This window comes from Trichoderma citrinoviride (genome assembly GCF_003025115.1).
Source record: "Trichoderma citrinoviride strain TUCIM 6016 unplaced genomic scaffold BBK36scaffold_8, whole genome shotgun sequence".
Taxonomy (NCBI): domain Eukaryota; kingdom Fungi; phylum Ascomycota; class Sordariomycetes; order Hypocreales; family Hypocreaceae; genus Trichoderma; species Trichoderma citrinoviride.
The window spans coordinates 506,773-528,889 of record NW_020194716.1 but is presented as its reverse complement, the minus strand read 5'-3'; the positions used below and the strand labels follow the sequence as shown (position 1 = coordinate 528,889).

The window sequence follows — 22,117 nt, the reverse complement described above, 5'->3', positions numbered from 1 at the left end:
CAGAAAATGAAGCAATGCCAATGTTTACCGTTCAAGAGCAAGACGACTGCCAAGCTCCATCCCGCAGATCAACTCCCAAAACTGATGGTGACGTGACAGAGCCTGATCTTCGCCGTTTATGACAGTAACAAGGCTGTCGTGTAACCTGGGTGATGAATTATTCTTTCCAAGACGGCATGTTCATTGGTGTAGAATTATCCCTGCGGGCTGATAGTCAGCAGCTAAATGCTCCTGATCCCCTCAGCTTGACGACGCTCTGTGACCCTCCTCCATCCTCCTCGACGGGCTATTTTGTTGGTTTTCGGAGCTTCTTAGACCACACATGGTGTCTCTACAGACTTCTAGCTGGGATATGTCACCATGTTCTGCATCCGAATATGCGGGGGAAATATTGCTTTCAGCCGCCAGGCACAGCTCTTCAGGGCATCCCCATATTTTACCCCGGACTCTGAGGAGATCCGGTTTGCCGGTATTCCTGAAAATATCCGCCAATCAGGCAGACGAAGCATTTGTCCGCCAATGGGACGAGTCATGCTCCTGTCAGCATGGACGAGTTGGGAAGGAGATCTCCTTTTTTTGCTATGGATATAATGAGGAATCTCCTTTTCGTGAAGATTGAGTCTGCTTTGTGATCTAGCAACAGCTCAATCGGCCTTTGCGTCTCATCATCAAGAGGCTGCTGCTGCTTGTCTGCAACCCCCCCGGACCAGCACCTAGGGATCGGACTTTTGGACAATACGAGTTTGACAAGGGCATATCATGAAGGTTAATTCCTTGGTGAGCCTTGCGGCTGCGGCAGCGGCTGCGGGAGTTGCGCGAGCGGCTTCCTCGTCAGATGATGATCTCGCGCTCTTTGCGAAGCGAAGGACCGCGGATCTCGCGCAGTTTCCTGATCCTACGTGGTTTGCGAATATCGACACGTGGTTGTCCTCGCAAAAGGATGATGGCACCTGGTCTGATGTAAACTATCTGTCTGGCTGTCCTGCGCGTGAGTTTGTCCTTTCGAAAGCCGCGTCTCGTTTGGCTTGATGAATGCGTGCTGACATATGCTGGTTGAAGAACGTGCCAATTGGCCAATCCAGGAGCATTGGAACAGACTGATCACCTTTGGGGCTGCGTGGAGCGGTGTCAATCCTGTCGTTTCGAGCAGCTGGGCCAAAGACCCGAAGCTTCTGGCTGCTGTTCAGAAGGGTCTGGATTATTGGTTCAGCAATGACTATACTCCGGCTGACTGCATGGGAGATGGCGGAGAAGCGTGAGTGTTGCGAAATACCTGCATCGCTTTGTGCTTTGTGCGAGGGTTATGGCTGCTAATGTGAGCTTTAGATCAAAGGGATGTCCTTGTGGTACGCCTGGTTTGTGGAATACGGTATGTTTTCATCTAACTACCAAGGATGGCAGCTTCACGAACTTCTTCACTGACACGTGCAACAGAACTGGTATGATCAGGCCATCCTGATTCCTCAGCTGTGCTCGACTGCCTGCCTCCTCGTCAAGGATGCAAACCTCACCGAGACGCAGCGGGCGGGCTGCGAGCGCATTCCGTATCGAGCGTATGCTCTCCGAGACGGTACCTACGGTACTGGTGGCCGCATGACCGGAGCCAACGTGAGTCCGACTGGTCCCTTCCGTTGGATATATCTCATATAGACACGATACTAATTTGTCGTGTAGATGGTCTTGGTTATGCAAAACTCAGTCACCTTGGCGCTTTTTACGGATAACAGCACGATTCTGTCGGATTCTATGACTAGAGCCATGTCTGTAATGACTGTGAGTGAATCGTGGGATCTATATCGGGAGGAATGGGTTGGACTAACCGAGAGCTAGTTTGAGGATGCTGCTGGTGTGGATGGTATCCATCGAGACGGCACGTTTCTGCAGCATGACGGTCTCTTGTACAACGGCAACTACGGCAAGGATTTGGTGAGACTGAACCCCCTTATCATGTTTAGATGTGTTACTGACCTGGTATGTAGTTGAATGCGTTCATTCAGCTTGAAGGAGAGGCAATTGGTACCTCATTTGCCGCGGACAACAGCACCAGGGAGGCCATGTCCACTTACATCAAGGGCGACGAGTGGATGATTTTCACAGACTCTGAGACCAGAACCGAGCACTGGGACTTTGTAAGCACCCGCTCCTTACAAACCCTGAACAATAGGAAAGAGTCCGCCACTGACCATGACAGAACGCCATCGGTCGCTTTGTTTCTTTCCCTACCGTTGACTTGCAAGCGAGCGCAGACATCAACTTCAATGTCTCCAAGCTCGCGGCCGCCGTTGCCGACTTCACGGGCTCGTACGCCGTCAACGATACCATCAGCCGACTCCTATCCAACGGCACCGAGAAGCTCACGGGCAACAAGGGCTTCTGGGCGAGCGACTACATGGTCCACCGCAGACCCAACTTTGTCCTCACGAACAAGATGATTTCCACCCGGTCGGCCAACTCGGAGAGCGTCAACGGCGCCAACCCGTACGCCTACCACATGGGCCAGGGCACCCTGTACTCGTACGTCACGGGCACCGAGTACAAGGACATTATGGGCGCGTGGGACTGGAATCTCGTTCCGGGGACGACGACCCTGCTCGACCAGCCCACGCTTCAGGCTTCTCAGGTAAAATACACCGGGCTCAAGGACTTTGTGGGCGTCGTCAGCGACGGCAAGTTTGGTGCTGCTGTGGAAGACTATCTCGATCCGTTGACGCAGAATCTTTCGTACCGCAAGTCGTGGTTCTTTGTGGACGAGGGCGTCATTGTCATCACCACGGATATCAAGAAGAACGCGACCGCCCCCGTCATCACGGTGCTGGACAATCGCGCTGCCGAGTCTTCCAAGACAAAGGCATTCGTGAAGAACGGCCCCCTTGCGCAGTTGACGGGCGAGCAGCACGTCGCCACAGACACGCTTTACTACGCAAACAACGGCTACCTTGCCTACGACACGCCCTTTGACCTGACGCTGTCGGTGGGCAAGCGAAGCGGCAACTGGTCCGAGATATCCACCTCGACTCAGGGCGTCGAGACCGTCGACATCTTCTCCGCTTACACGACGATCAAGGGCGACAAGTTCACCTACGGCTTCTTCCCGTCCATCTCGTCCCAGAAGCTGACCAAGGAGCTCGTGAAGCCGACCTGGACGCCCATCACCAAGAAGGGCATCTCGGGCATCTACGGCAAAAACCGAGCCAGCCTCGCCTTCTGGCCCGGCGGCGCCAAGTCCGTCGCGCTGGACCTCAAGGATCTGGGCTGGGCGAGCGCCGGCACGCTGACGTTTACGTCCGACCAGCCGGCGGTGTACCTCCTCAGCGCAAAGAGCAAGGAGGGCAACAGCCTGCGGTTGACGGTGACGCTGGCTGATCCTACGCAGAAGCTTGGCGCGGCTTCGTACTCGATCAAGATTGCGGGTCAGAAGCACGCGGTGAGGGAGATGGGGGAGAGGAGCGAGGGGATTGAGAGGAGGGGGGATGGCGGGATTGGATTTGGGGTGAAGTTGCCTACGGGGGGGCTGGCTGGTTCGTCGGTCAGTCGGGAGGTGACTTTGGAGTTGAACTAAGGGGACGAGTGTTCATGGGCGACTTTTGCTTATTTGGTCCAGCTAATGTATTTATTATGAGAAGATGGTAATGTAGTTGGCTTCCGAGAGGAATACACCGTACCCTGAAAAGACCAAGGAACATAACAATATGAGCACATGATTTCAGCACAAGATGAGGCACGGTTACAAGCCACCCACATGGACCCGTATGCATGCAAGCAGGGCTACACTTCTAGAAGGAATCCTGTTCTTGCAGACGTTCCTCCTGTGCTCACCTCTCTCGGTCTGTTGGCCGATTGGCTTGTTTGCATGTAAGCGCATGCAGTCACGCCAGCTCTAACCCTTCCGAACGACGTAACAACTACTACTATATACATACATAATGCTTCGACTCTACTACTAGGTAATTACCTAGGCGTGTGTCTCTCTACCTAGTATGTTCCAACGATTCATATTACGGAGACGTCAAAAGAAAGTCCTATTATGGCATGAAGTAGCAATTGCGTGATGCGCTAGGCTATCGAAGCGACTGCGGACATGGATCTACAATACAGGTTGCAGTGGAGTTGCAGCGGCACAGACGGGCCGTGAGCATTTGCATTCATGCAGGCGGAGGAGTAATAGCAGAAAGACACGAGTGAGAATCTCTCCGGAAGGATGTTGGAGCCTCGTTGGATAATGTCTTGGTGACTGGATCACACCCGCGGAGCACATTCCACGGCACTCTTCTTCTCAGTACTCGCATAAGGTGCGCCTGGCCGAGTAACGACTAGGTAGTACTCGGTAAGGCACGCGCATTTCATATCATGTCATCATATTTGACTGATGCGGAGCAAAGCTCGTGTCCCTTCCACACTACTAATACCTCCCGGTGAGGCGTCGATGCCGCTCTGGCAAGTCCCCGCCACTCCATGCCAACCCACAACAATCCGGCCAAAGCACATACCGTTTCTACAGCAGGCTTTGAGTTATATCAGAGCAAGATACGCCCGTATTGATGCAACAGCTTCCTCGGTCAGATCGGGAAATACCACCATCGGAAAAAACAATCAAGAATTGCGGCTTGAAACGCGGCCAAATCCGGTCACCCAGAGGCGGCCGAGGGCACACCGGCTCGAGGAGCCATAAACGCCACCATTTTCCGTTTCCATCCAACTGCGCTCTTGGCTACTTTCGGTGACAGCTACAAAATACATGGATGTCAGAATGCTCGTTGCGGGCGTCTTTTCATTGCGAAAGGGAAGCTTGGAAAGTTGGAAGAGCTCTACTGGGTGCAAAAGTAGCTTTCCTACCCCCTGTCAATCCCCAGGAGCGGCAATTTCGGTGAAAATTCGAAGCCTTGTCTGTACGAAGCTCCCGCTGGGGTCTTGTCAACTCGACAAGGGAAAAGAGACGACAGAACAAAGCGGAAAATATGGGTAATATAGTCCGTAGAGGAAGGCCAAACTGTCCAGATGTAACGACGTGTGAGGAATCAGAACAAGACAGGGGAGCCCGCGTTTGATATTACTACTTCTCTAATACCTAGTAAGGTACGGAGCTCACTTCCGCACGCACGTACCTGTAAGATTCTCGACTCCCCAGGGCTGGTCGGGCCCTGGCGATCTGCGATGGGGCGGGATTACGCTCACGTTAAGGTTCCACGCCTGCTGGAGTACTGCCGAGGCCAGGGCGACTTGTCAATGATGATGGGTTCGTTACGTTGTACGAAGTAGCAGCCATCGAGACTCTACATGCCAAGTGTCCTAGGCAGTAGCAATAAGTACAAGTATGAGGACGTCTTGATGAACGCTTCTCATCGTAACTTTGAGGACGAATCACATGCATCCCGTCTTCCCCCAGTTCCAACAACAACTTTGCGAGACTTCTTCCTCCTCTGCTTCACACACCCTCACCAGCTGAGCCTTTCTCCCATCAAGCATACCATTACCTTATTACTTGTGCTACTTCGTCCGCCCCTGCTTACAGCACGGCCTGGCCGACGCCTCGCCTGCACCCCCAACTCTCCGGCAAGCCACCGAAGCTGCAGCTCCGTCCCCCCAAAGCTGCCGATCCCGTCCACCAACAGCCCTTGGACGCCTTTCCCTCCCGGTGGTCCCTGCACGGCATCTGTATCGTGATTCGTGCCCGGGGCAATCACCAAGAGCTGCACGATATTGCGCCATCGTCATCGGTCCAGTGACAATCCCAGCCTCAGCTCTTGAGTTGCCTTTTGGGACGTTGAACACTTTGACACCCAGGCTTTTGCCTTCGGTATTGTCAGGGCAGAGACGGTGAACCCTTGACAGGGAACAACAAGGTGGATAGTGAAAGAGACTTTCTTTCCGGCTGGAGGATCCCGCGTATTGTACCCCATTCTCGCCCGTGTTAGCGTCTGCGAGATCAAGGCATCCAGAGGTGTGATAGAAGCCTAGCGTCATGTACGACGGGCCTCGACGGTAGCATCAGCTTTCCGGGTTGCCTTTGCTGAGCACCACCATCTTTGATATTCGTGTGCTGAGGTTGCATTGCGCGAATCCTCTGCCGCGTACATAATCGTCGCTCCGTCGCGTTTTTTCCTTTTCATTTTGGCATCAGAGCGACACGCCGGGCTGGGACTCTTGTCTTGTCACTCATCATCGCCATCTCACTCGTCTCCCCGATCTTTAGAGTTGAGGCTTGCCTTTGTGTTGGCTTGCACTGCAGGTTCCTATTTATACCGCAGGAATTCCCTGCCGGAGTTGATTTACACTCTATTTTTTTCTGTTCAGTATCTTTCGGTGACACGATCGCTTTCAATGGCTGCTTCGTCAGACGACAGCAAGACGGCGCCAGCCCCGGACCCCGTCGAGACGAACAGCATCTCGGCCAGCAGCGGCGACGACGATGTCATTCCCAAGGGCGCTCTCGACCCCGTGTACGAGGCAAAGGCCAGGGTGCTGAATCGTGCTGTAAGTCTCATCTCATTGGCTGTGTCGAATGTTTCTGCAATGATTCATCAAGGCGCCGCGCACGTTTGATCAAGCCAACTGACACACGGATTTGATCCAGATCCAAGACATCGGGATGGGATGGTACCAATGGCAGCTCTTTGCCGTCGTCGGATTCGGCTGGGCGTCGGACAATCTGTGGCCCATCGTGACATCCCTCATCTTCACCCCCGTCAGCAACGAGTTCTCGCCCAACCGCCCGCCGCTCTTGACGCTCGCCCAGAACATTGGTCTCCTGGCCGGTGCCGTCTTCTGGGGCTTCGGATGCGACATCTTCGGCCGCAAGATTGCCTTCAACTTCACGCTGGGCCTGACTGCGCTCTGGGGCTTGATCGCCGCGGGAGCGCCCAACTTTGCGGCCATTGGCATCTTTGACTGCTTCTGGTCTTTTGGCGTGGGAGGCAACCTGCCCGTGGACTCGGCCATCTTCCTCGAGTTCCTGCCCCAGACGCACCAGTATCTGCTGACGGTCCTGTCCGTTGACTGGGCCGTCGCCCAGGTCGTTGCCAACCTGGTGGCTTGGCCTCTGCTGGGCAACCTGACGTGTGCCCAAGACGAGAAGCCCTGCCTCAAGCACAACAACATGGGCTGGCGCTACTTTCTGATTGCCATGGGCGGACTCACGCTGCTCATGTTTCTGGCTCGATTCGGGCTCTTCTCTCTCTACGAATCACCCAAGTACCTCATGGGCAAGGGCCGAGACGAGGACGCCGTGCGCGTTGTCCACGAGGTGGCCAGGCGCAATGGCAAGACGAGCACCCTGACCATCGAAGACCTCAAGGCTTGCGAGCCCGAGGGCTACGTGGCCCAGACGGACCTTTCCACCGCTGTCAAGAGACACTTGGTTGAGCAGATTGACACCACACACGTCAAGGCTCTGTTTTCTACCTTCAAGCTTGGGCTGTCCACCGGCCTCATCGCCGCCATTTGGGCTCTCATCGGCCTCGGGTTCCCGCTGTACAATGCCTTTTTGCCCTTTATCCAGGCCAACAAGGGCGTCGATTTTGGGGATGGAAGCACGTACATTACGTACCGTAACAGTCTGATCATTGCCGTGCTTGGTGTTCCCGGAGCCCTCATTGGAGGCCTGCTTGTCGAGCTGCCCAGGATCGGCCGCAAAGGAACGCTCGCTCTGTCTGCGGCTCTGACGGGCGTCTTTTTGTACTGCTCCACGACTGCGAAGAGCAGCGAATCGCTCCTCGGATGGAACTGCGCCTACAACTTTTGCAGCAACGTCATGTATGCTGTCTTGTACGGGTATACCCCTGAGATTTTCCCGACGCCTCAGCGAGGCACCGGCAATGCCATTGCTGCTACTGCCAACCGAGTCTTTGGCATCATGGCTGTAAGTGTTTCAGAGCGATTCTGTCAAAATTATCCGAGGATGAGTCTGACTTGTTTGTAATAGCCAATTATTGCCATGTTTGCCAACCTCGAGACGTCTGCGCCAGTGTACACGAGCGGCGCCCTGTTTATCGCGGCCGGCATTCTCACCCTTTTCCTGCCGTTTGAATCGAGAGGCAAGGCGGCTCTGTAGTGTTTTGAACGGTTGTCAAGGGGCAGGATGTTGTCGATAGAGTGCTTGTATATAGAACAAAAAGATTGTTGGTGTAGGTAAGTCTCGGGTGAAGGAGTAGCGAGGGGAGAAGTGTGATAGATACCCTGGGTGAGGCAGTTTTCTATGATGCATGTTTAGGTTTTTTTCATTTGGCATAATCTGATGCCAACTTGATTTGATTCAAATGGTCTCAGAAACAACATCCCATTGCTCTACATGAGTTCGATCTCGACGGTTTCATTGACATGGGCATGCGAGATACCTTGATGGGCCTGTTACCGGGATCTCGCCGTCAACAACATCCCATATCCGATATGGTGTAGTGGCTAACATCGCTCGCTCTCAGTAACTTGAACCGAGCAGCCCTGGGTTCGATTCCCAGTATCGGAGAGAATTTCATTTTTTTTGACCTCAAGCCTGTTTTTGTTCCTTTTTTTGTTTCTCGCTCTCGCGTGGAGGAGGGTCGTATGGTAGAGATTTACACCTTAGTCAGCATCTCAACATCCGATATGGTGTAGTGGCTAACATCGCTCGCTCTCATTTACCGAGCGCCGAGCAGCCCTGGGTTCGATTCCCAGTATCGGAGACGTTTCATTTTTTGCCTTTTGTCGCATTTTATGCTTTGGTGAAGGCGTTTGCCCTTTTTTTATGGAAGTATTGCTCTGTGTGGATCATCATCCTTCTTGACGCTTGAGACTGACGATTGAAGCCAAGAGGGCTTGGAACATGGTAAGAGTACGAAAGGGGTTGCGTTGCACTGGCGTTCTAGGGTTGGGAGACGTCAAGTGGCAAATGCCGGTGCTGGAAGGTATATCTAGAACGAACCTATGTACTTGGCACAGAATTTGGAAGCCACTCTTCTCAGCCGGCTGAATACATAGTTTTTAGGCGAAAGCATCAGGATCTTAGCCGTTGGCCTCAGGGCCAAGGGACTTCTATCCATGGTATGCTGCGGGTAAATTCCAACTTGTCCTTCAAACCCCACTCGGAACGGCATCCTCTTCCAAGGAAAATGCAACCCCGTCATACGGTACTTATATAATCACGGTCTCATGAATAAGAGATGATGTGTATTTGCAAAAAAAGGGGGATTGATTCTAGTAGGACACCTCCTATTCTCTATACTCGCCTTGATTCTAGCCCAAGATCTGAGCGACACCGGCTAGGCTCAGAGACATCATCATGAGATCTTCGAAGCATGAGCACGACGAGGAAGAGGAAGGACAAGCTTTCCTCCCGGCATCCGTCGAAGAAGGACAATACTGTCTCCCTTCCGATGTCCCGGGCCCATTTCCGGGAAAGCAAAGCCAAGCACAGCGAGCATGGCGGTATTTGAGGCTTCTGATAGAGCTCGCGATGGCTGGCGTCATCGTTCTTTTACTGATGCTCAAGCCGTACTGCGCAAGAGACACGATCAGGAGAACGCCGGTGCCCAGATGTATGTATGCCTGGCCACAATCGCACTTGTCATTGCCTACCCGCTGCTGACATACAGTGTACTGTCAGTGCCGCAGAAGCTCTACACGTTTCGGGACAACCCGCGATATATGCGTGGTGAGATGTGGTTCAACTCTTCAGATACGCTTCATACGCTCCACAACTGGATTGAGCTAAGCTCTGGTTTGTTCCGCCCCCTCGACGCATACGAACCGTACCGTAGTCAAAACTGACTGGGGGTTCTCAAGCCAGCCGTGGCTACGTCGTTATAGGCGACGACGCTGGCCCGTACGATCTACCCGAGCCCTATACGGTAGCCGTTGATCGCCAGAACGACGGGCCGGCGTACATGATGTCCGTCTTCCACCAGCTGCACTGCCTCTCTTACATCGCCGAGCACTACCAGCAGGGCTACGGCGGCGTCAACTTGACCGAGGAAGTGGCCCACCACTCGGCGCACTGCTTCAACTACTTGCGCCAGGGCATCATGTGCTCGGCGGACACGACGCTGGAGGGACAGACGAAGGAAGGGCCGGGGGAGGGCTCGGTGCACGAGTGTGCGGACTATGATGCCTTGCTGGAGTGGGCCAACGAGCACGCGGCGATGAAGTGGCGCGAGGGACTTTTGCCAGGCGAATCGACGCTTTGAAACTTGGGTTTATACTAGAAAGAACATTGTTCTGTCTTCTTCGGCTTGAACGGGCACCAGAGAGTATACGGCTTCGCCCGTCGTATCCGTCTCCAAGGTCAGCACTTTGAGACTGGCTTGCACTGGAGTCTCTTTGCTAGCCCGTCTGCCCGGAACTGGCCATGACCATGTGCAATATGACTCGCTCAGAAGAATCACTCATTTGCATACATGTAGTCGAAGTCAGTGTGTCCTTCCCCTGGGTGAAAGCAAAATAGCCTCACGATAATATCGTTAGGAGAAACAGACTTGAAATTCACAGTAGCCTAATTACAAGTCCGCAATATCGCAGCAGATCTGAGCGCTCTCCCGCTGCCTTTGCTCCCCTAAAGTTCCTTTCTCTATCTAACAAGTGCCGTCGCCAAGGTCGCAAGAGAACCAGCTCTGGATGCGTCCAATATCACCGATGCTGCCCGAGGTATAGCCCGTGTTTGGGCCGCAGAACAGGTTGGGGGTGTTGAAGCCCGGTCCCTGAATGTTGATGGCATAGCCGCTGCCGGAGGGGCCGTTGACCGTTCCGGAGCACTGGCCGACGGAGAAGGACATGGGGCAGCTTTGGCCCGCGCAGAGCTGCCCGTTGCCACCGTTGCTGGTCGCACTGCCAATCGCAGTGGGACCGATCGAAGGGTTGACGCTCGTGCCCTCACTGTACCATACTTCGGGCTGGGTGTCCAGGCCGCTGGAGAAGGGGTCGAGGATTTCAAAGTCTCCGAGGACGAACAAGTTGGCTCGGACAGAGGTGGCGGCCAAGGCCGAGGCAATCAAGGTGAAGGTGGTCTTCATGCTGTTTCTACTGAATACGAGTCAGTAGGTAACCCCTTTTCCATTCGATAGAAGAAACGAACTTACGGCGTTAATGCAAGAGATGCGAGAGGCAAAGTGCTTGTAGTGTTGAGTGGAAGAGGAGGATTGTGAGAGTAAGGCGATGGTTGATTTCCTGCACCGAGGAAAGGGGTTCAGCTTTCCCCTTTATATACACCCGTGCAGGCAGGCTGAAGCAGAGTGAAGCGAACTCTTCAGTGAGCAACTGTACCATTCAGAACGAGCATGGAAATTGACAGAACTATACCCGTCACTGATGCCTCATACGGAACTATTGGTTGTGATCCGCTTATGGGCAGTCAGCATGCCAAGAACTCGTGATGCAATGGGTTCTCGAAGCTGACCTTGGCATATGCGGAAACCCGGTTTGCTTACATGAACGAGACAGTCACGACTGGGACTAGATCGGCATTGTGCAGCACGTCGAGAGTGGGAGGCAAAGGGCTATACTACTTGTCACAACACGATCAATGCTGCTGTAGCATTGGCCAGCGAGGTGGTATCAAGTGCGATGTGCCTAGGTAGGGACTGCGTACAGGTTGCCTTGGTGAATGGAAGTATACAACTCGGGCCCTGGCGGCTGGCTCTTTGCCCTCCCGGACCGCCCTGTCGGGTCGGCGAACCATGACATACACGGGTCGAGGTTGCCTGCAGTAAGACAAGCCGTTCCATGATCTGCAAAAAACGAAGTTATCCGAGACCAAAAGGAGAAGGTGTTGGAAATGAAAAAATGATGAGTCCAAAACGAGCGCGAGGGCTCGTAACCTAGTATTGGAAACGAGGAGAGCAATACGTAACGTAGGCGGTATTATGATGTGTAAGAAGCCAAGTTCTGTGGCTACGTTATGCCCGGCACGGCCTTCATATTCTCAACGGTGCCTTTCCCCGGCTCGACCGTTCCTCCCACAATCCACCAGACGAAGTTTCCCTTGAACAAAAGGTACTGGGGGTCATGGGCGGTATAAAGCACGACTCGGGGAATTCATGAGTTTCGGACAGCTAGCTCATTCAAGTGCTCTTGCAAACGGCTGCTGATAGAAGCGAGACATCAACATCACTTTCTACGCTGGGATATATAAAAGAGGCCCAGTTCTGAACTTGCCCTATACAGTCGAGACGCAGTCAGAAGTAATAAACGGTTGGCAACGCGGAGAAAGCATCGTATGCAGCCTGCACGTCACTCTGCTGCGGCACGGCCAGCAGCAGTAGATTATAGCCCAGGAAGGTACACAACATGCAAACTCCGAGAGCGTAATACGTAAACGCCGACGTAGGCTACATGAGTTGATAGACATGACTGACGCAGTTCAAGAAGATGGCAGTCCCGTGAGTGCCAAGTTTCGAGGTCCAGGCCTGGGTGTTCATGCCTCGGACCAACATCTTCTTCCCAAGTCACGGAAGCGGCACTGGTGACGCCGGGATGGAAGTCTTCAAGATTGAATCATGGCTGGAGTATTTGACCAAAATGGCGAGTTTCTCAGAGAACAATGACCTGGATAGTGACGACTCGCCCGCTACTTAGGCGACGTCTCTCCTTAAAGAGCCTGGAGGAGGGACTTGAAAGATCCGAAGCGGTAACTAGTAGGTAGTAGACCATTCCATTCCAATATTAAATCTGGGGTTTGTCCCTGCCTCTTCCTTTTTCTCTTCCTCTGCTTCTGCCTTTTTATTCTGTCCAGTTTCTGAATTGAAGAAGCCACTCGTGCGTCAGAGAATATAATCAGATAGTCCGCAGGGAATCTTCAAGCACCGGCGCCAGAGCTCGGTCTACCTTATATATCAAGCCTAATTAAAGTGGGGCACCCTTAGGTGAAGGTTACTAGGTAGGTACCTATTCACCAGGGGAATACACACCGAATACTGACTGCTTAGGCATAAGGCCTTGGAACAGATGATGCCATGCTGTGAAATACCCATTGAAGGCTCCTCGGGGTACGGCCATGATGTAACCATCCAGTCATCTATTCAAAGGTATTTCATAGCAACACGATGCATGTGCCCATAAAATCACGAAAGAACATCAAATGGGCTCGTTCAGCATGCATGAAGCATCACGTGAGCCTCGGAACACCAAGCACCGGCATTGGGTTGAAACTCGGCCTGCAGACGCTCGAGCTGACCGAGGCGGTGACACGACACAAACCGCCCAGTTGAGCTTAAAAAGCAAAGAGATAGAGCGGACTGAAATCTTCAAGTCATCTACATACGCCGTCATTCCCGCCTGAACCAGTGCAAAGCTCCCCATTCCATCTCATCGCGCTCTCATTCTCCAGCAATGGCCGAACAGACGGCCCCCACGGCCGAGCCTCGCGTGACCTTTGCGTCCGGCCGAGACGCCGCCTCCGAGGCCCCGGACCTGCGGATCCTGCACTACAACGACGTGTACCATGTCGATCAGGCGAGCGCCGAGCCGGTCGGCGGGCTGGCCAGGTTTCTGACGCTGGTCAAGGAGTACCGCGGCGGCCAGCAGTACCGCGGCCAGCCGGAGCTCGTCACGCTCTTCTCGGGCGATGCGTTCAATCCCAGCTTGGAGAGCAGTGTGACCAAGGGTATGTATTTGCGTCTCACGCATTCAAGTCATGGTGTGAATGCAGGCTTACTGTTGGTTACCTCAGGCTCTCATATGGTGTCTGTTTTGAACGCTATAGGGACGCAGGCCACTTGCGTGGGAGTAAGTTTCGATCGTGTCTGCTCATCTTATACAAAGCCACGTCAGTTGACCGAGTCCTTCTATAATCAACTCAGAACCATGACCTCGACTTTGGAGTCGGGCAGTTTCAGCACCTGGCCGAAAAGTGCGAGTTCCCCTGGCTACTGGCCAACATCCTGGATCCCGCCCTGGGCGAAGACGTCCCCCTCGGCAACGCAAAGAGAACCCACATGATCACCGCCTCCAACGGCGTCAAGATCGGGCTCATCGGCCTGGGCGAGCGCGAGTGGCTCGCAACCATCAACAGCCTCCCGCCCAACATCATCTACAGGTCCGCCACCGCCGTCGCTAAGGAGCTCGTCCCCAAGCTGCGCGAACAAGGCGCCGACATTGTCATCTGCCTGAGCCACATGCGCGAGCCAAACGACAACAAGCTGGCCGACCAGACCGACGGCCTCATCGACATCATCCTGGGCGGCCACGACCACTACTACGCCCACAGCTTCCGCAGCGGCACGCACGTGCTGCGCTCGGGCACCGACTTCAAGCAGCTCACGTACATTGAGGCACGCCGGAAAAAGGACAACCCAAAGCGATGGGACTTTGACCTCTGGAGGAGAGACGTCACCTCCGAGGTGCCCGAGGACGCGCCCACGGCCGAGCTGGTGCACAGCCTGACGTCCAAGCTGCAAAAGTCGCTCTCCAAGCCCGTCGGGTGGACGGCCATGCCGCTCGACGCCCGCTTCGTCACCGCCCGCCTCAAGGAGTCCAACATGGGCAACTTTGTGTGCGACATCATGCGCTCCTATCACAACGCCGACTGCGCCATCATGGCCGGCGGCACCATCCGCGGGGATCAGATATACCCCCCCGGCGCGATCCGCATCAAGGACATTACCACCTGTTTCCCCTTTGAAGATCCTGTTGTTTTCCTGAGGGTCAAGGGGCAGGCTATCTGGGATGCGTTGGAGAATGGCGTCTCGCTGTATCCTGCTCTCGAGGGCAGGTTTCCGCAGGTTTCGGGCATTGAGTACGAGTTTAATCCGTCAAGGCCGTCGGGCGAGAGGATCTTGTCGGTCAAGATCAACGGCGAGACGTATGAGCCGGAGAAGGAGTATACGCTTGCAACGAGAGGGTACATGGGTCGTGGAAAGGGTACGTCACAAACCAATATCTAAAAAAAAAGCAGGCTCTTTGTTGCTTGAGCTAACTCGTCAATGTGCAGACGGCTTCACCAGCCTCCTCGTCAAGTCCGAAGGCGGCCAAGCCGAGGAAATCGTCGACGAAGAGAGCGGCATCCTCATCTCCACCATGCTCCGCCAGTACTTCATGGCCCTCCGCACCGTCGGCCAGTGGAAGAAGCTGTCCGCAAACTGGACCTCCATCGTCGACCAGTGCGGCCACACCCAGCTGCCCTCCCAGGTGCGCCGCAGCGAGGGCGACGCCGTGCGGCGCGACCTCCAGCAGGACAAGGGCGCCGACGTGGAGGCGGAGCCCTGGCGCAGGTTCCTGCGGAAGCGTCTGGGGTACAGCAAGAAGCCTCACAACGACAACGACGACGACCACCACTTCGATCCCACGGCGGCGGCGGCGGCAGACAGCGGCAGCGATCACTCGGGGAGCGACTCGGACAGCCAGATTGACCTCGACATATTGCTGATGAGGAAGTTTTGGGGCCGGTGGGCGCGCAGGGCCGGCATCAAGGCTGGGGTCTGCGATCCCTTGAAGGAGGCCGAGTGTGCGGTGGACTGGACGAGGGTGATTGCGCCGGTGCTCGAGGGGCGTATCAAGATTGTCGAGGCATGAAATGAGCTTCTTCATCAAGCTGTTACATGTTCCGCACATGGACAGGAAAAAAAAAGGGGGGGGATAGGAGAGCCATTTTTTGCATGCGTCTAGATTTTGCAGTCGGATTGAGAAGCTTTGGGATTCTGCTTGGGTAGACCGATCGATATACCAGCCATACATATAGGTACGCTTGGGTTATATACTGTCAAAGATTCTGTATATAGAACTCATCTCCCAAATCACCCCGACCTCTTGGAAGTCATATATATATATATATATATATATATACAAGCACTTGACAGCTCCGCATTTTGCTATCTCACTCTGACGAAAAATCCCCCGATTCCTTTTTGCGACCCCTCAGGTAGAGAAGCATCCATCTTTTATTGAGGCCTCTTCCCCCAAGCCATCAGGATAAGTCGACCGCGAAGCCCTGTGGCAATTCATTTGCTGCCTTCCGTCCAAGTCATTGACCGCAGGAAGTTTCTCTTCCATTTCGCGAAAAGCAGAGCAAATCACATCCTTGCAGATCCCCAGATTCTTACCAGAAAGCTTGCTGCTATGGACCACTCAGAATAGCATCGGCATTAAAAGGATTTAGTAGTAGTGAATCCCATAAAAAGAAAAGGGGGGCCCGATCAAGCCTCAAGTGGTTCGTACTCTGTACCTGGAGTCTCAAAAGGGGGGGGGGGGACCAGGGGCGGTGTAAGTCACCCTGTCTGTCGGATTCCATCAACGGCCACATGGCAATTCCGATAGTTGCCGACTTCACTTAGATCTCCTTTCCATTTTCCATGAAGCAAAGGCAGAGGATGTGATGCGTCAAAGACTACGCCAGCCGAACATGATCACAAATAGCTTGTGGAAGTGCTTGCATGGCGCATCACCGGGGCATTTCGCAAGTCCGAGCCTTGGTGATTGAGTGGATGCTGGTTCATTGATTAGATCAGCCAGCTGGTGGATGACAGAAGCGTCAAGATCCCCTGAGTCGAATAATTGCCCAACCACATGCTCAACATTAATTCCGTCCCCCGTTCGTGTCCGTTCGACGCCCCTCGGTATTCATCTTTATAATGGTATATGGAACGAAACGAAACCAAACCAAACGAAACGAAAACAACATCTGTAGTAACAGCTCGGTCAAATCCCCCTCCTGACAAATGGGTATCTAAAAGCATATGCTGCTTCTGCGCGGCTGCAAAAGACTCTCTATAAAAAGAACAACAAGAGGCAGCACCACCAGATTACATCTTGAGAAGCACGTCATTCTCAATGATTCTGTTTTTCCATCCCTCACAAGCCACCTTGACCATGGCTTTGCCGACTTGAGCGGTCGTGATGGCGCCGTAGAGGCTGCCGACAAGCCTCTTGGACAATGGAGCGTTGGGTTCGATGAAGCCGGATGGCCGTAGGATCCACGTCTCGAACTTGGCCGAGTTTGCATCGGCAAGTTCGCACAAGCCCTTCTCGACTTCCCCCTTGATACGGCGAGAGTCGGCCAAGAAGAGAAGAGGTCTCTTTTGATTCCACTCCGAGTACTTGCCACTGCAGAAAACGAAGCGGAATTTCTTGCCTTGTGGCACCTTATCGGCAAGGTATTTCAGCATCGCGTTCGCAGCCGCGAGCGTGAACTCGACACCCACTTTGCGGCACAGTTCCTTGTCGTTGTTGAACTGGTTCACTCTTCCGCCAATCGCCCTGCAAAGCCTTCGTCAGCGAGAAGCTGGTCAAGTGGTCAGACTGACAACGCACAGTACCAAGCATAGGCCCTTTCGTGCGCTGCCCGTCCTTTCTCGCACCGCCCCCTTTATACCGGGAGTCGCCCTTACCATAAGCAGGCTTCAGCCCCTTCATATCTGCGCATCATATCCTCGGGATATTGAGAAAAGTCTTGGTGCATGACGACCTCGGCCTTGGGATGGCTTTCAATGTCAATGGAGACCACTTTTCTTGTCACGATGACGACCTTGGTGATGCGCTCGTCCGCAAAGCAGTGGTTGACAATTTCCTTGCCGGCATTGCCAGTCACGCCAAACACAAGGACTTTCATGGTGTGGTAATGTCTGTGACGCCTCTGGGACTCGCTCTGTCGATTGCTTTGGAGAGTCGGAATCGGTATGGCGTGTAGTAGGCAAGCCTGCTTCCGCTCGGTGGCGACGCTCGACCCGTTGTTGATGGGAGGCAAAGAGAGCGGCGACGATGACTATGATGGCCGCGGGCCTGCGACGGTTCGGCCCCGACGTCCCAAGTCTCGGTATGGCAGGGAAACCAGCTTATTTATATCGAAAGAGCAGCATGATTCTCGAGCCCCGGCCAGGAAGGGGTGGGAACAGATGGCAGGCCAATCGGGGCTCGCTTGGTTTATATTAGCCTGGCAGTTGACAGCAGATCGCCTTGTCGTCGAGGAACTAGCACGAGTAAATTAAATATTTCTTGCTTTGGAAGCTTTCAGAGCAAGGGTCCTAGTGTTGGGCCGAGCCGTGTAGCCGACTGCAGCAGTGCCGGGGTGGGTCGAGACGACACAAGTCGACTCTGTTGGTGCACACCTTGGTCCCGTGGGTTGGGTTGAAAGCTGCTGTGGTGGTACTAGTATGTAATTACAAGTACGGACCGCTGTCCTGTCGACAGCGCGCGGGCTTGAAGAGAGCAGAAGAGCCCAGTTGGCGATCCGACAGCTTTCGTGGCGCGTCTTTGCGCCGGAGCCGATTGGGCCTTGTCCAGGACTCCGGTCTCGACAAATGACATGCTAACCGCACTCCGCACTCCCAGTGCTGGCCACGGCATTGCCCTCGATGATGGATCTTTCCAAGGCCCAAGACTGGCTGCCACCCACTGGCAGTATGAATCAGCAATTGGCTGCGTCGCCTAGTGTCCCGTTAGTCGTCGACCATGAATCATTCGGCAAACGGCCTCGAACTTCGGAGGGCGTCTTCGGTTCCAACATCCGGCCTGAGGTGAGATGAGATGAGGCAGCAGCGATGTGCGGAGATGGACCGTCATCCATGCCAGCAGCTCTATGCCAGCCCACAATCTGCAGCCGCTCTGCACCCAAAAGTGTGCCCACGCGAACGACCCTGGTCGGCAGTCTGTGTGGCTCTCCTTTCTTGGGGGTCACTCCCTGTGTTCCATCTCGTCCGACACACGGTTCGAGCGTATCTCGATCGGCTCCGTGCAAGGATGCGGCATGTCTGTGTAACTGCTGAGCTCGCCTCGCTGCAGTCGGATCGTGTCTTGCGGTGACAAGAGGAGAGAAGAAGAACACTTGGCCGACACATATCGATAGGATATCGGCGCATGAAGAACGACATGGCGGTGCAAGCACTATGCAATACGAAGCAGTGGAAACTAGACGTGTTCCATCGCGCGTCGTATTTCGTACCGTAGAAGCCCAGAGCAATGGCAATTCCAATCGACTCCCTGCAGTTTTTGCTCCTCTTGCCGAACGTTGGTACTGTGCTGTTTCTCACGCGGCTCTGCGACTAGCCTGGAGGGGAGTCCAGCCTGAATTGGGCCTATCAGAGGATGCTGTGATGCCGTATTTCCGTTAAAGTCTGGCGGCCTTCATGCCGCCATTTTACAGCACCCTCTAGACTGTCGATGCGTTGCGGCAAGGTCGATAAGGACTACCCAACAGATAAGACGGGCCGTGCGGCAGCTTCTGAGTGGCGACGCTGTGGCATCCAGAGCGAAGCAGGGATCTGACATGTTGAATGAGGGCCGTCTTTCACTTCAAATGGTTGACATGTGAGAGGAGAATAAGCAAGATGAAGCATGAAAGGACGTTGGTGAAGCTAAGGTACTACAGGTACTACTACTAGGTACTATGACCGAACTTGTGAGACCCTGGATCTGGCAGGTGCGATTGCTGGGCCGTTCCTGAGCAGTTGAATCCGGGGTCTTGGCGGGCAAGGACGGAGGACCAACGGGATCCGCGGATTTCAGCAGTAGAGGCTTGGCCTCCCGCCTTGGCGTCTTGGCCGATGGGCTGGAACATCTTGGCATTTCCTGCAGGAAGGCGACGAAGGGCTGGCTCTTTCCGCGACTACAGACGACGGAGATCGTGAAATTTATCAAAGAGATTCCGTGGTGTTTCGCTTTGCAATCACTTCAGCTCTTATCACGACCACGAAATGCTCTGGCGTTTAGCCGTTGCGTTTGATCAGTTCTGTTGGTAAGATTTACAGAGTATAAATACCTACTACTTGATACGCATCCCCTGACCACGTCGAGAGGAACCAAGTGAGCTGAGAACACCTCATCCAGCATCGAAGACAGCCTCATCTCTTTCTGTTGAGCTACCTATTCTGTCCAGTTCGGTGTCACAAAGTACTTCGTACTACAAGCGCGACACAATCTATGTAGAATCTGACCCAACACTAATCTTCAGGGGCTGCAGTAGATGAGCATCGATGTAACACACCATCGGCCATGAGGCGGTCCATCCTGGAGCACTTTCGACAACTGCGACGCTGAGCTACGGGATTCAGCCAGATACGAGCACACAATCACGGGTGCCTTTCGGTCGATTTCTCAAAGAACAGATCGCGATGCAGCTCGACTTCATTCATACTCGCGGTAGCATCGAGCCACTCTCCTGTCTTACGCTACTTGGTACTGCTTCCGGTACTTACCAAAAAGGAAGCATTGCTCGCGACTGGCAAGGCTCGGAGTTTGGCATTTCGACATCTTGCCCTCAACAGCCGTGACTCGACACCAGACCTATTCTCCTACTTGTTTGCCAAGCCAGCATCCAACTTGCCATCTCCAGTGACACCGCGAGGAGCCCCAATAAGGCCGCACTGGCACTTGACCGGGTAAGTAGCAGCACAGCTCGACGCTCGGTATCACTCGAGTGGTAGTACCGCGCCGTACCAAGTATTCTAGGGAAATGTCCCTGGAGCGGCTGCTCTTCCGATTGACGCGACCCGCTGAATACGTACACGGCATAGGCATCCGTTGAGGCGGTTCAGTCTGTCTTGCAACTCTGGAGTCGATCCGGAAGCCGTCGTGATCCCCTAGGCCTGGGTCCTCGCAAATGCTATGGGGTGGCTGCATGTTCTGACCTGGTATGGCCTGTCAAGTCCGTTCAAGTAGCTTCCCGGATGGACCAACGTGTACCTTCGCGCGTCCTGCGCTAACGAATAGCTGGGGCTCAAAAGTCTGATATGACCCAACGAGGAATCGGAGTGCCTCTGCAGATCACCAAATTCAGATTGCAATGATCGAACCTGCGACATCACGTCACCAATGACATTCCGTCGCTCTGCACTCTTTCTCCCAAAAGCGTAATAAACATCCAAGCTGCCTTGGACAGGTCCTCAGTCGCGTCTGCCGTTTTCACAATCTTGATCCGAGACTGTGAGAGGACGAAGCCGCCGCATGAGACCTGGGTGACTCGGACGCCCGGGTGGAATAGATTCAGCGCCATGTGGTGATCCAGATGATGTGCCAAAGCTTCCATCAGGGGATACGCGGGTCCCTCCTTGTTCTTCAGCCAACCCCACCCATCATCGATGTGCGGGCCAGCGAGCCTGCGCCGCTCTCTGTTATCATGCTCCCATGAAGGCTGATTGGAAGATGGAGTCGAAGCCGTTTTCGAAGCTGTCCGCTTGGACTTTTGCAAAGCTTTTCCAGCTCGTAGGAAGCGCCTCAGATCCGAGGCCGAGACGCTGATTTCCATGCTCCTCAATCCTGGTTCGGCTACTTTATCCTCCTCTCCGTCGTCATCCCCAGTGTCCCCGCTTAAAGGAAGTGCAGCTTCTCGGCCTCTGTCTGTCACTGGAGCGTTGAATGCAAGAGTCAGCACGAGGTCCGAGTCGGCTCCGGGCAGTCCAGTCTCTTGGATCCAGCCCTCTAGGATATTGACCAGTGTTCGAGTGCCCAGATTGAGCTTGGTGACACGACAGTCAAATGTTGTTGATAGCCATTCGCCGATGACTGCCTTGAGAGGCTGGGGCATTCGGAGGAGGAGTAGAGGTAGGTGAAGAAATTGTCTGCTGTCCGCCTCGCCAATGTCAGGCTGGTCAAGGCTCATGCTCCATTTAGACGCGGTTGGTATGTTGGATCCCCTTTCTGATTGCGACAGTCCGGGCAATAAAAGCGCGACATAGGCTGCGTTCTCATGCCGCATCTCAATCCAGAGCCCCTTGTTCTGCTCATCCGACTGCTCGTCGTCGCCCTCTGCGTTTCTCTCACCGAGGATGTCCGTTGGCCGAAACCAGCGAAAGTTCACTGCCTTGAGCGGACCAACCTGCCCCATCGGCGTGTCCGTGGCCTCCAGCCCAATCTGAACGCCGCGAACGACATCGCCAACCAGCGTGTCACGCAGCCGGTGAGCCAGCCGGTCAAGGCGAGCCTGGTCCAGCTTTTGCGTGCCGATGTAGAGCGGAGACGCGCGGTGAGTCGAAAACGTGGTGTTGAAGAACTGCGGGACTGCCATCTCCTCGGTTTCGCCGTGGTCTGCTGATGCTCGTCCAGATGCCTTTGCTTGTCGCTGAGCCGAAGTCTGGGCCTTTTGGCGCGCCATGTTTCGGAGCGCGTTTCGGTGGCCACGATGCTGAGGAATATGAACAAAGGGTGTTGCCGCAGATTGGTTATTGATAGAAGCAACGCGCTGGCCGGCCATTGATGGAACAAGGCGGAGTGTTTTGCAAGATGAACGAGG

At 54.2% G+C, this 22,117-nt stretch overlaps 7 protein-coding genes and 2 non-coding genes across 9 annotated transcripts; 6 read left to right on the top strand and 3 right to left on the bottom strand.

The window, feature by feature from the left end:
* Positions 1 to 759: 759 nt before the first annotated feature.
* BBK36DRAFT_1141611 (polysaccharide lyase family 8 protein) lies at positions 760 to 3,559 on the top strand (the record flags this gene model as incomplete). The annotated part of the gene is made up of 8 exons (XM_024893463.1): positions 760 to 988; positions 1,060 to 1,255; positions 1,327 to 1,369; positions 1,435 to 1,608; positions 1,675 to 1,773; positions 1,831 to 1,926; positions 1,980 to 2,129; positions 2,192 to 3,559. 8 exons carry the CDS (start codon positions 760 to 762, stop codon positions 3,557 to 3,559), a joined length of 2,355 nt encoding a protein of 784 aa, XP_024748981.1.
* Positions 3,560 to 6,318: 2,759 nt separating this feature from the next.
* On the top strand, positions 6,319 to 8,047 carry BBK36DRAFT_1120426 (transporter; the record flags this gene model as incomplete). Its single annotated transcript, XM_024890694.1, has 3 exons — positions 6,319 to 6,471; positions 6,572 to 7,855; positions 7,919 to 8,047. The coding sequence occupies 3 exons, from the start codon at positions 6,319 to 6,321 to the stop codon at positions 8,045 to 8,047; spliced, it is 1,566 nt and encodes a 521-aa protein (XP_024748980.1).
* A 329-nt stretch (positions 8,048 to 8,376) lies between these two features.
* On the top strand, positions 8,377 to 8,458 carry BBK36DRAFT_t108. The gene has a single exon. It is a non-coding gene; the product is annotated as a tRNA-Glu (tRNA).
* A 113-nt stretch (positions 8,459 to 8,571) lies between these two features.
* On the top strand, positions 8,572 to 8,654 carry BBK36DRAFT_t109. The gene has a single exon. It is a non-coding gene; the product is annotated as a tRNA-Glu (tRNA).
* A 596-nt stretch (positions 8,655 to 9,250) lies between these two features.
* BBK36DRAFT_66216 (hypothetical protein) lies at positions 9,251 to 10,154 on the top strand (the record flags this gene model as incomplete). The annotated part of the gene is made up of 3 exons (XM_024898462.1): positions 9,251 to 9,506; positions 9,575 to 9,688; positions 9,754 to 10,154. 3 exons carry the CDS (start codon positions 9,251 to 9,253, stop codon positions 10,152 to 10,154), a joined length of 771 nt encoding a protein of 256 aa, XP_024748979.1.
* Positions 10,155 to 10,538: 384 nt separating this feature from the next.
* On the bottom strand, positions 10,539 to 10,976 carry BBK36DRAFT_1159799 (hypothetical protein; the record flags this gene model as incomplete). Its single annotated transcript, XM_024894229.1, has 1 exon — positions 10,539 to 10,976. The coding sequence occupies one exon, from the start codon at positions 10,974 to 10,976 to the stop codon at positions 10,539 to 10,541; it is 438 nt and encodes a 145-aa protein (XP_024748978.1).
* A 2,314-nt stretch (positions 10,977 to 13,290) lies between these two features.
* Positions 13,291 to 15,471, top strand: BBK36DRAFT_1202371 (Metallo-dependent phosphatase; the record flags this gene model as incomplete). The annotated part of the gene is made up of 4 exons (XM_024897215.1): positions 13,291 to 13,564; positions 13,631 to 13,686; positions 13,761 to 14,800; positions 14,904 to 15,471. 4 exons carry the CDS (start codon positions 13,291 to 13,293, stop codon positions 15,469 to 15,471), a joined length of 1,938 nt encoding a protein of 645 aa, XP_024748977.1.
* Positions 15,472 to 16,697: 1,226 nt separating this feature from the next.
* BBK36DRAFT_1169364 (hypothetical protein) lies at positions 16,698 to 17,503 on the bottom strand (the record flags this gene model as incomplete). Its single annotated transcript, XM_024895303.1, has 2 exons — positions 16,698 to 17,151; positions 17,283 to 17,503. 2 exons carry the CDS (start codon positions 17,501 to 17,503, stop codon positions 16,698 to 16,700), a joined length of 675 nt encoding a protein of 224 aa, XP_024748976.1.
* A 3,186-nt stretch (positions 17,504 to 20,689) lies between these two features.
* BBK36DRAFT_1119953 (hypothetical protein) lies at positions 20,690 to 21,979 on the bottom strand (the record flags this gene model as incomplete). The annotated part of the gene is made up of 2 exons (XM_024890638.1): positions 20,690 to 21,449; positions 21,501 to 21,979. The coding sequence occupies 2 exons, from the start codon at positions 21,977 to 21,979 to the stop codon at positions 20,690 to 20,692; spliced, it is 1,239 nt and encodes a 412-aa protein (XP_024748975.1).
* Positions 21,980 to 22,117: the final 138 nt, after the last annotated feature.